We start from the raw sequence: 11,562 nt of genomic DNA on the forward strand, positions 1-11,562 counted from the left end.
TGTGGACAGGGCTGGAATTCACATTGGTATCCCCTTCTGCCCCATGGTGGGACCCTGCTGTCCCTAGGGATGCCTGACACTCTTCCCCTGGGGAGACCCCCCATGTTGTTGCACCTGGGGGTGCTGGTAGCTGCCAGGGCCCAGCTGGACCAGGACTTGGCAGGAGAGGTTCTAGGGAGAACCCCAGAGGCTTGGAGGATACATAGGGTGTAGCATGTTGGCTGGCAGGGCTATGGCTGGGGGAGTGGAGGGTCCCAGGGTGGGTGCTGAAGGGGGTTCCTGGGCTGGCAGGGGGTCCTGGAGTGGGGGTCCTGGCCATGTTGGGAGTGTCCCGAGTCATGCAGTTCCCAGCAGAGACAGACAGTCCTAGCATAGAGGATCTTGGACAAAGATAGGGGTCTTGGGGCAGGGGTGCAGGCACAGCTCGGGACGGTTGGCACGGTACGGCTCGGGACGGCTCGGGACGGCTTGGCACGGCTTGGCACGGCACAGCACGGCTCGGCGGGGCCGGGCCAGGCGGCCCGTCAGGGTTCCGTGCGGCGGGGGCGCCCCGCCCCACCTCGCCCCGGCCCGCCCCGCAGCGCGGCTCTTCTCTCCGCTGCAGCCCGGGATGGCGCCGCGGCGGGGCTGAGCGGCCGGGCCGGGGCCGGGATGGACGGCCCGAGCGGGGGCTGCCCGCCCGCCGCCACCGCCGCCCCGTCGCGGGCGAAGTTGCCGCTCGGCATCGTCTTCTCGACGGCGCTTTTCTGCGGGGAGGGGGCGGCGGCCGCCGTCCTCTGCCTCTCTTACGGCCACTCCGACGACCGCTTCTGGCTGGCGCTCACCATCTTCTTCGTGCTCTGCCCCTCCGTCCTGGTGCAGCTCACCCTCATCTTCGTGCACCGCGATCTCAGCCGTGACCGCCCCCTCGTCCTGCTCATGCACCTGCTCCAGCTCGGGCCCATCATCAGGTGAGCGCGGTGGGGGACACGGGGGACCCCTGGCAGGGATGCAGGGACCGGGCAGGGTGGGTGCTCCGGGCACCGGCTGTCAGCAGAAATCTGTCCGTGCAGCAAACCACAGCGTGCCCAGAGCTGCTCCTGCCGGGTTCCCGGCCCCCTCCTCCCTGGGGGCACTACTCCTCCCGGCCCAGGGGGTCTTCTGCTCGGCCACCCCTCCCCAGCGGTGCCGCGGTCCTGTGGGGGGTGCTGCCTGCTGGCCCCCCGTTCTGGGCAGGACTTGGCTCTCCCAGCCTGTTGCAACTCAGCTGCTAAAAAGGTTCTTCACACTGTCACTTTCTGCAGCCAGCGTCTCCCTCTGCCTTTGGGTTTTGCCATTGTCTTGCTTAGACTGGGAGCATAGATGCTAATCGCATCTGGAGAGCTTGAGGGTGAATAGGAACAGGGGTTCTGTCCCCTGGAAAAGGTCCCCAGGCCTGGGACAGGGAAGGGTTATGGGACATGGAAGAGAGAGGCTGGGTGCCGGAGTGGGGCTGGCATGGGAGCTGGGGAGCTGCTGGATCCTGCCAAGGAGAAGAGGGTGAGGGAGTGGATGTTGCACAAGCCAGAGAGATGCTGATCTCTCACTCCTTGGGAATGCTGCGGTGCCTCCCCGGGCTGCTGTCACCTTGGCCATCCCGCTCGACAAGAGTGCACAGGGGTGCAGCTGTTGGCACAGTGGAGCCACCATCTCTGCGGGGCCCCTTCCCTGAGGCCAAGCTGGTAGCCGCGCTTTGGGATGCATCATACCCACAGAGCTGCAAAAGCACCGCGGCCTGTGCAGCGCTTCCTCCATCACCAGAAACGAGCGGGGTGCCAGGGACGGCCTTGTCACCACAGCTGATCTTCAGAGGTGGCTGGGAAGCCTCACCCTGGTGCCACCAGCCGTTAGAAGGGCTGTGGGTTCACATCAGTCTGTGCCGGCCCACAGTGGTGTGGAAGCTGTCACTGCGTGGACCACAGCCATCTGAGGTGGTTGCAACGGTGTTTGGCTGCTTCAAAGAGCCAGCCAGAGCCACTCGGGGGGCTGCTTCAGGCGGCTCCTCAGGCTGGAGACACAGCCCAGCCTGCTGAGAAGGTCTGGCAGGGCGCTGGGAGCTTGCAGGGACTGCCCTTGAAGACACGTCTTTTTGGATGAAACTGTTTTCCCATTAGAGTTTGCAATGAGCCACAATTGCTGGCCTGATCTGGCAAGAGAATTTATCCAAAAACCTCATTCCACTTGGGTCTGAAACAGAGCATTCTGCTGTCCTAATGAACACTCATAAATAATTACATCCTGTTGATCCCCGAGTCAGTTTGTTCCCAGGCAGGAGCCAAGCCTGTTGGATGGGTCTCCCTCTGCTGATTGCCTCTGGCCCACCCAGCCCCCTGCATGGCTGTGTGCAAGGGGGCTGGGGATCACACTGGCCTTACAGTGGGGAACAGTATGAGAGAAACTCGCCTCCCTCCCCTGCACATAAGGGTGCCCTGTGGCGAGGGGGCTGCGGAAGCATTGTCTTATCTGCCCATGTCACACTCGGCTTCACCCTGCGCTCCCCTTCCTGCTGTCCCCACCAAGAAGGAAGCCTGGAAGACTTCTGCTCAAGCGGAGAGATCAAAGACAACATCAGAAAGTTTCTCTTGCCTCTGCTTAGAGGAAGAGATGCCTTTTGTGCCAGTGGGGAAAACAGAGCCCGAGGGTGATTAACCCCTTCCTACAGCTCTAGCTCCCACCAGAGCTCAATTTCCACACCCTGGGTGCTGCACCTCTTGCAGCAGTTGTTGCACCTCTTGCTGGGGCAGTTGTTGTCCCCCTGCCCCACACACTTCACCCTGAGCGCTGGATCAGAGAAGCAGCCACCGGGCATCCCCATGGTCCTGGTGTGACGCCACATCCTCACATCCCAGGGCTGCCCGCAGTGCTGCTGAACAGTTGCCCAAAGCAGTTGGGCTATGCCTGGCAAGAGCAGGGTCCAGCTGGCACCAGGAGAGGAGCAGCTGGAGGTGCCAGAAGTGGGAGCAGGGGGCAGCAGGGAGGCTGGTGAGATGACAGCTGCCACGTCCCCACAGGTGCGTGGAGGCTCTGGTGGTGTACTGCTGGTCGGGGAAGGAGGAGGAGCCCTATGTCACCATCACCCGCAAGCGGCGGCTGCGGAAAGGCTACGAGGTGGAGATGGAGCAGGAGGTGGGACACTCGGTGCGGCGGCTGGCCACGCACCGCAATGCCTTCAAGCGCATGGCGGTCATCCAGGCCTTCCTGGGCTCCACCCCACAGCTCACCCTCCAGCTCTACATCAGCATCCTGGAGAAATACGTCCCCGTTGCCCGAGGTAAGGGTGCCGGACACATAGGCTCCCCTGGGCTTTGCTTTTTCTCCATCAGAGTTTTCCTGGCTGTGCTGAATGCAAGCAGCCACCGGCGTTCCCAACAAATGACTGTGGCTTTGCAGCCATGGATGAAGGTGGTTCTTGAGATGCTCCTGGAGCAAATGGTGGGCTATGCTAGTGAGGCTCTTGGTCCGAGTGAGGGCAGAGGGATGCTCGCAACACAGACTGTGCCCCGCTCACCCTTGAGCAGATTTTCTTGCCCAAGGCAGGGGGGTTAGTAGGGAGCAAGCACAGGAACAGCCCCAGTTTGGCAAGGGCTTCTGGTTTATTGATGTAGGGGGGAAATCTGGTAACAGAACCTCCTGCTGTCTGCAACTCTTCCACAGCCACCCCATCATGGGGCCTGTCACCACCAGCCATGAGCTGTCCCAGCACTGCTCACACTGAGCCTCCTCCTGCAAGTCCGGTGCTTGGCACCCTGCATTTCTTAACCAGGGTTGACACCCCACGCTTTATACTTGTGTTGGCACCCCATGCTTTGCACCCATGATAGAGAACAGGTTGGACACAGCCTGGTCCCAGATGCTGCTTGACTCCTCTGTCTTCTCTCTCTGCAGCCGTCCTCATGGGAATCTGCCTGGTGTCAGTCACCTATGGAGCGCTGGTCTGCAACATCCTGGCCATCCAGGTCAAGTATGATGACTACAAGGTCCAGCTGCGGCCACTGGCCTTCCTCTGCATCGTGCTGTGGCGCAGCCTAGAAATCTCCACCCGCGTTGCCGTCCTCGTGCTCTTCAGCACCGTCTTCAAGCACTGGATCATCCCCATTGCCCTGGCCAACCTGCTGGTGGTCTTCTTCTTGCCTTGGGTGCAGTTCTGGCGGAGCGGAACCCGCTTGCCCGACAACATTGAGAAGAACTTCAGCCGGGTGGGCACTGTGGTGGTGCTTTGTGCCTTCACTCTCCTCTATGCCAGCATCAACATGTTCTGCTGGTCAGCCGTGCAGCTCAAGTTGGCTGACCGGGACCTCATTGACAAGTCACAGAACTGGGGCCGCCTGGCTGTGTACTATGTAGCCCGGCTGGCAGAGAACACGGCCCTTGTCATCCTCTGGTACTTCTTCAAGACGGACGTCTACGAGAACATCTGCACTCCACTGCTGGTGGTGCAGCTGCTCCTCGGCTACTGCCTGGCCATCTACTTCATGCTGCTCTTTTTCCAGTACCTGCACCCTTGCCGTCAGCTTTTCCGGCACAATGTTGCTGACTTTCTGCACTGCGTCTGCTGCCGGCGGCAAACGCTGGGGACCCCTCTGCGCCTCGAGGCACCCCACGAGCCTGGTGTGAGACACAGCATTGTCTGAGGCATGGCCAGCTCCCAGTTCCTCCAGCCAGTGATGGGTGTAGGCACGGGCAGCACTGGCAGCTGGAGGGGGCTCGCGGCATAATCATCATAGACCCACAAGGATCATCGAGTCCAACTCCTGTCCATGCATGGGACAACCCAAAAATTCACACCATGTGTCTGAAGACATTGTCCAATTGCTTTTTGAACACTGACTTGGGGCCATGACACCTCCCTGGAGAACCTGTTCCAGTGCTTCACCACCCTCTGAGTGAAGCTGTGCCAGAGGCAGGCGCTCCCTGGCCCTGCAGTGGCAGCGGGTCCCAGCGTGTCCCCACAGTGGCAGGGAGACAGGAGCGTGCCCGCCTGCCCAAGACGTGGGCAGGGACATGAAGGGCTTACCAAGTGCTCAAACCACCCACCACTGCATGCCGGCTGCCTTGTGAGGCATAGTCCCTGGGTGCCCAGACACCCTCGCCCACCCGCTATGGTACATATGGTGACCTTGGGGCCACAGGTGCTGGCGGGACTGTTTAAAACAGTAAAGAAACTTTGCTGTGGCTGCGCGTCCGGGTGCTGGCGGGTGACCGGTGACTCACGGGGAGGGTGGGGACTGTCCCACTGGGGCTGACATGGGTGTGCACACCCGCTCTCCACGTAGCCCTGGAACTCCTGGGTGCCCAACCGGGGCTGCACCAGCGGGAAGTGGGGCTGGGGGAGCCCCACGATTGAGCTGATAAGGTACAGGAGCATGGCGGGACGGGGGCCGGCTTCATCCTGCGCCTCCACCAGCGTGGCTGCAGGCCAGGAGAAACCTGTCACACCAGCAAGGAGCAATCCTGCCCAACCTGTTTCTCCAGGCAGGAGGCCCCAGCACAGGCTGTTGTTCCCAGAAGGAGCGATGGGTGCCACAGTGCTGAGGAAGGGTGGCTGGCACAGTGGTGGCGATATGGATGGAACCCAAGAGTCCTCACCCCAAACCAGGAATGTGACCTCCTCTCCAGAAACTGTTTGTGGGGTCAGCTCAGTTTAAAGGGTCCTGGGTGCCAGGCTGAGGGTGCTGAGCACCCAGGATTGCACACAGAGGTGCAGCACTGCCAGTGCTGAGGCACTGGGTGCTCAGTCTCAATTCCCCCTCCCTGGGGTGAATCTCTGGGCTGGATCCTGGCACCGGTGCACTGCCATGCCTGCAGGATGCTTCTCCCTTCACAGTTTTCTTGTCAAACCAAGGGAGTGGAGGCTGGCGAGGGATACCAGCGAGGGGCACATCTGCTGAGCCAGGCACAGGACAGACCCTCTGCAACTTCCTCCCACCAGGAAATTCCTACTTTAAAAAAAAGCCCATTTTTGTCCCTGAATTTTGCAAAAAAAAACTCAAGAGGAGTAGCTCAATACCTGCAGTGCCTGGCCCCGGGGCCATGTGGGACCCCTCAGCAGGGGCCATGCCCAGCCAGTGGAGGGGGCTGGTTTCGGGGCTGGCCGATGGGGTCACAGTCCTTCCTTCCTGGAAGGTGGCCTTTGAAACCAGCCGGTATTTCCTCTAAGGCTTCTCGGGGGAAAGTCCCCACAGTGCCGTTCCCGCGGCTGGGGCTGCCTCACCACCCACCACCTCCATAAAACCGCGGGCAGGCAGCGGCAGGCAGCAGCAGACAGCGGTGAGCAGGCACCAGGACATCGCGCCATGGGCAACTGGCTGGTCAACCACTGGTTCTCAGCCGCCGTCCTCGTGAGTGTGTGGGGCTGGGGGGGCTCCTCTGCCAGGAGGGTCTGGGGCAATGCAAGAGGTTATGGGGGGCACAGTCTGGGCATGGTCCTGGGGGGCTCGTGGAGGAAATGGGGGCTGATTTGCTGTCCTGTGGCTGGACTGTCGGGGAGACAAGCAGCACCTCTGCTGGGCCAACCTGCAAATCCCTGGCGCCCAGGGAGGGATGGGGTTCAGAAAACTTAAGACTTAAGGAAAACACGACTCAGATGAAATGGGGGGGGTCCCACTGCAAAACTGAAAAATACCGCTGCTTTGCTTGGGGTCTCCCATGTACCTGTTCTCCCCCCGTGGGAGCAGGAAGCTCCCAAGAGATCCTGCGCCAGGGTAAGGAGGCTGGACCACAGGGATGGTTTGCTGGTGCCATGCTGCGGCATCACTGGTGTAACAGGGCTTGTCTGGCCAGCACTGTGCCGGCTGCGTGAGAAGCTGCAAATGCATGGGAAAACAGCGGTTTGCAGAAAGTTGGGTTACTTTAATGTTTCAAACCACTTAAAAAAAATAATAAAAAGAAGCAGCAAAGCAGAGTGGTTTTGAAAGCTCTGCAAAAAAATCCATGGCTGTGAGAGGGGCCAGTTTAGGTGCAGCAGGGTTAGGTGGGGGACAGCAGTGCAGTGGGGCTGGATGAGCCAGCTCCCTGCAGAATTTCCTCCTCTCAGAATCTTCTCTGCTCAGCCCTGACCACCCTCTGGCTCTGCCTTCCAGCCATGCAGGTGTTGCCTGCACCTGCCTTTCCTCCTTCCTCGTGGGCGGGTGATGCACAGAGACGTGGGTGACCAGACAGTTATTTTGCAAGACTCCCACACCTCTCCCCACCTTTGGCCCCATGTCCCAGCCCCATGCATTTTGCCCCAGCTCATAAGGAAGCAGGAGGGGATGTGCTGTCCTGCTGCACACACATCTGAGTGCTGGGAGGTGAGGGGGTTCCTGGGCTGGAGTCCCTCATGAGGCCATGGCTTTCCACCGCAGGCAGCCTGGCTGGGCATCAACATCTTCCTCTTCACGTACTACTTTCTGTACTTCGACCGGGATGATCAGTACTTCTACACTAGGGCCATCCTTGGGGTAAGCTGCTGCCCCAAGGCACCCTCCCTGCCTGACCACACATGTCCCTCAGAGCCCTTCTGCAGTGGGGTGGGGACTGCAGGACCCTGTGTCCCTTCCTTGTCCTGCCCTCTTCCAGCCCACCATCACCGCATCACAGTTCCCAGCCTGATCCCCATCTTGATCCCTGTCCTGTCTCAGCCCAGCATCACCCCACCCCAGCCCAAAATCGCTCCCTCCCAGTCCTCCACCTCCCCTAGCTCGGCATCACCCCCTTCCCGTCCCCAGATCAGCATCACTCCTTCCCAGTTCCACTCCTCTCCTGGCTCAGCATCACCCCCTCCCAGTATCACTCCCTCCTAGCACCCACTTCAGCATCCCTGAAATCTCAGCTCAGTGTCACTTGGCCCCATCCTGTCCCAGTCCCAGCACAGCACCATGCTAGGCAGAGCCATGGGGGCCACCGTGGCTGCAGGCAGATGTACCCCATTGGCAGCATGGGACAATGGTGCTCACCCTCTACCCAGTCCGCCTTGGCGTGGGCACGAGCATCGGCCAAGTGCCTCAACTTCAACAGCATGCTGATCCTACTGCCTGTCTGCCGCAACCTCCTCTCCTTCCTCCGCGGGACCTGCTCGGTGAGTGCCCCACAGTGACATGGTCAATGTGGCCATCCCTGTCCCCATACCCATCCCTGTCCCCATCCTGAAGCCACCACCTCTCCCCGCAGTGCTGCCGGCGAACCCTGCGGAAGCAGCTGGACCACAACCTCACCTTCCACAAGCTGGTGGCCTACATGCTGGCCTTGCTCACAGGTATCACCCTGCACTGGGCTGGGACATGGTGGGGACTGGGAGGCAGGCAAGAGGGTGACTGCCTGTCCTCTGGCCAGCTGTGCACACCATCGCCCACCTCTTCAACCTGGAGCGCTACAACCAGAGCCAACAAGCCACTGACCGCAGCCTCCCCGCCGTCCTCTCTGATATGCACCTGCAGGGCAGCAACAAGTGGCTGAACCCCATTCACTCCAACCAGACGGTGAGCACCAGCTCTGGCATCCAGCCCCTTGCCACTGCTTGCCCCCTGCCTCGCTAACCCATCCTGCCACCCCTGCAGACTGTGGAATATGTGGCCTTCACCACCATCCCAGGGCTGACAGGGGTCATCATCACTCTGGCGCTCATCCTCATGGTCACATCCTCCACCGAGTTCATCCGCAGGAATTACTTCGAGGTCTTCTGGTACACACACCACCTCTTCGTCATCTACTTCATTGGCCTTGTCATCCACGGTGTCGCGTAAGGCTCCCTGAAATCAGGACAGCGATGGTCATGGGCCCCCCATGGTGTAGCTCTGCCTGTCCTGGGGGAGCGGTGCAGCCTCAGTGGGGGTCCAGTGGGGCTGTGGGTTCCCCATTCCTGGGGCTAGCCAGCCCCACACAGCACAGCTCAGCCTTGGCCGGAGTGGCAGGAGCTGGCCCCCCAGCTCACCCCTTGCCTTCCCACAGAGGGCTGGTGCGTGGGCAGACAGCCGAGAGTATGGAGGAGGTGCATCCCCACCGCTGTGCCCGCTATCTCACACAGAAGGAAGAGAACTGCTGGCACAACTGCTGCAAAGAGCCTGAGTTCGGGAGCATCCCCGCTGAGGTAAGGCGGCAGTGCAATGGCTGCAGCAGCGACGAGCACTTCCCTTGCCCTTGGGATGCTGCAGCCCTGGCTTCACCCAACCCTTCACTTCCCACAGTCCTGGAAGTGGGTTCTGGCCCCTGTCATCCTCTACATCTTTGAGCGGCTCCTCCGGGTCTGGCGTGCACGGCAGAAGGTGGTTGTCACCAAGGTGGGTCCCAGAGTAGCCTGTGCCTGCTGGCAGCTCCTTTCCTTGCAGCCACCTCCTTGCTGGGGTGGCCATGGGGAGGTGGACAGGGGAAGTCCCTTGTCCAGGGATGCTGAGGCCCATCCCTGCCCCACAGGTGGTCATGCACCCTGCCCGTGTGCTGGAGCTGCAGATGCAGAAGAAAGGCTTTCGTATGGAGGTGGGGCAGTACATCTTTGTCAACTGCCCTGCCATCTCCCTGCTGGAGTGGCACCCCTTCACCCTCACCTCAGCGCCCGAGGAGGACTACTTCTCCATCCATATCCGGGCGGCCGGTGACTGGACAGACAGTCTCATTGACACCTTCCAGCGGCAGAATCCGAAGATGCCCAGGTAGGCTGGGGAGCACCCAAATGGATGACCCTGGGGATCTGGGGAGGCCATATCTCTTACCCACGCCATTCCTCGGCCAGGATCGAGGTGGATGGCCCCTTCGGCACGGCCAGCGAAGATGTGTTCCAGTATGAGGTGGCCATGCTGGTGGGAGCAGGCATCGGTGTCACCCCCTTCGCCTCCATCCTGAAGTCCATTTGGTACAAGTTCCAGCAGGATGACCAGACCCTCAAGACCAAGAAGGTATGGAGTGCCCCACGGGACCAGCCATGAGTTTCTTCATGGTGTGCTTCCCAGTCTTGGATATCACACCCTTCCACTCCTGCTCTGCTCCACCTTGAGCAACCCCTCTCCTCTGCATCCCAGATCTACTTCTACTGGCTGTGCCGGGACACGGAAGCCTTCACCTGGTTCAATGACCTGCTCGCTTCGCTGGAGCAGAAGATGGCTGAGTCGGGCAAAGCGGACCTTCTCACCTACCGGCTCTTCCTCACTGGCTGGAACACCAGCATTGTGAGTTGATCATGGGCAGGCATGACTGCAAAAGGGGACACTGGGTGGCCAAGGCAGGCAGGAGAGAGAGGGCAAGCACAATAATGGTTTGTAACAAGTCCAGGAACGATGTTTGGTGGGCATCAGCAATGGATGCTCCATGGTGAGAGACTGGAGGTGGGCTCACAGGCGGTGGTCAGGGTCCTTACCATACCTCCTCTGCCCAGGCCAACAACGTGGCGCTCCGCTTTGACACTCCTACGGACACAGTGACGGGCCTCAGGCACAAAACCATCTTTGGGCGGCCCATGTGGAACAGCGAGTTTGCAGCGGTGGCTGCAGCCCACCCCAGGTGAGAGCTGGGCAGGGGGTTCAGCGTGTCAGAGCTGGAAGAAATCCCTTCCTCCCCAGGACTCAGCACCAGGCTGGGCAGCGCTGGCTTTGGGAGGGGTGTGCTCATCCCCTGCAGATTGTAGAGGCCCCAAAAAGTTCTTAAATGACTTTTTTCCTGAGCCACCCACCTGGTGCTGATGGCCCCGTGCTGTCTGCAGGTCGGTGGTCGGCGTGTTCCTCTGTGGGCCAGGGGCCTTGGCAAAGAGCCTGCAGAAGTCTTGCCACCAGCACTCCAGCCTGGACCCCAGGAAGGTCCAGTTCTACTTCAACAAGGAGAACTTTTAAGCAGGAAGCCAGGCTGGGTAGAGCATGGCCAAGGATAAGCATCTGCTGAAGAGTGTGTGCACTGAAGCCAGGCGAGACATGGCAAGGTTCTTCTTCTCCATGAGAAACTCCAGGTTCAAATACTGCTGCCTTCTTCACCTGGTCTACAAGGGGTCCTCACAGGGTGAACAGGCCTGTATTGTGAAAAAAGCGGAGCGAGGTGCTGCAATTCTGCTGCTGGAGCAGTGGGAAACCTGCCAGTGCCCAGCGGGCTGGGCAAAGCATGGGACAGGGATGGGGGACAGGACAGGGACATTCCGAGAAGGCCCTGGGGGCCAAACGTGCCCGTCTAGGCTTAACCAGTCCTTTGTGTAAAAAGGTAAATTAAACTTTATTTTCTTTTCAATAAAAGCCACTGCAGTGACTCAGCACATGCAAGCACAAAGGAGCCCACTCTTTGCCCCTTGGTGGGGCTGTAGTGGGAAATGTGGCTCCTAGCAAAGCCCCTGGGTGCCCGGTAAGGTGTCCCCCCTCCACGGGGGCTCACTGCCACCCCCTAGAGCCAGCCGGCATCCCCTGTCAGGCACACACTGGCACACAGGCCAAATTCAAACGCAGCTCAGGCAAAGGTAACAAATTCTGCTCAAGCATATGCAGAGAAGAGGTGAAAACCACCCACCCCAAGCAGGACGGTAAGTGATACAGCAATCGGATACGGAGCCCTTCCCGCCCGGTCAGCAGGGACAGAAAGCCGAGCTCCCTGTCCTGCCTG

At 60.2% G+C, this 11,562-nt stretch overlaps 2 protein-coding genes across 2 annotated transcripts; both read left to right on the forward strand.

Annotated features, from left to right (window-relative positions):
* The first annotated feature begins 636 nt into the window (after positions 1 to 636).
* On the forward strand, positions 637 to 4,799 carry LOC308045308 (XK-related protein 2-like). Its single transcript, XM_080352535.1, has 3 exons — positions 637 to 950; positions 3,030 to 3,289; positions 3,904 to 4,799. The coding sequence occupies exons 1-3, from the start codon at positions 652 to 654 to the stop codon at positions 4,647 to 4,649; spliced, it is 1,305 nt and encodes a 434-aa protein (XP_080208661.1). The 5' UTR covers positions 637 to 651; the 3' UTR covers positions 4,650 to 4,799.
* A 1,512-nt stretch (positions 4,800 to 6,311) lies between these two features.
* NOX1 (NADPH oxidase 1) lies at positions 6,312 to 11,012 on the forward strand (the record flags this gene model as incomplete). Its single annotated transcript, XM_080352379.1, has 13 exons — positions 6,312 to 6,356; positions 7,362 to 7,457; positions 7,964 to 8,074; positions 8,167 to 8,251; positions 8,329 to 8,474; positions 8,553 to 8,734; positions 8,944 to 9,082; positions 9,180 to 9,272; positions 9,406 to 9,641; positions 9,722 to 9,884; positions 10,008 to 10,154; positions 10,361 to 10,485; positions 10,685 to 11,012. The coding sequence occupies 13 exons, from the start codon at positions 6,312 to 6,314 to the stop codon at positions 10,809 to 10,811; spliced, it is 1,695 nt and encodes a 564-aa protein (XP_080208505.1). The 3' UTR covers positions 10,812 to 11,012.
* Positions 11,013 to 11,562: the final 550 nt, after the last annotated feature.

The sequence above is a fragment of the Nesoenas mayeri genome (genome assembly GCF_963082525.1).
Source record: "Nesoenas mayeri genome assembly, chromosome: 13".
NCBI classification, from domain to species: domain Eukaryota; kingdom Metazoa; phylum Chordata; class Aves; order Columbiformes; family Columbidae; genus Nesoenas; species Nesoenas mayeri.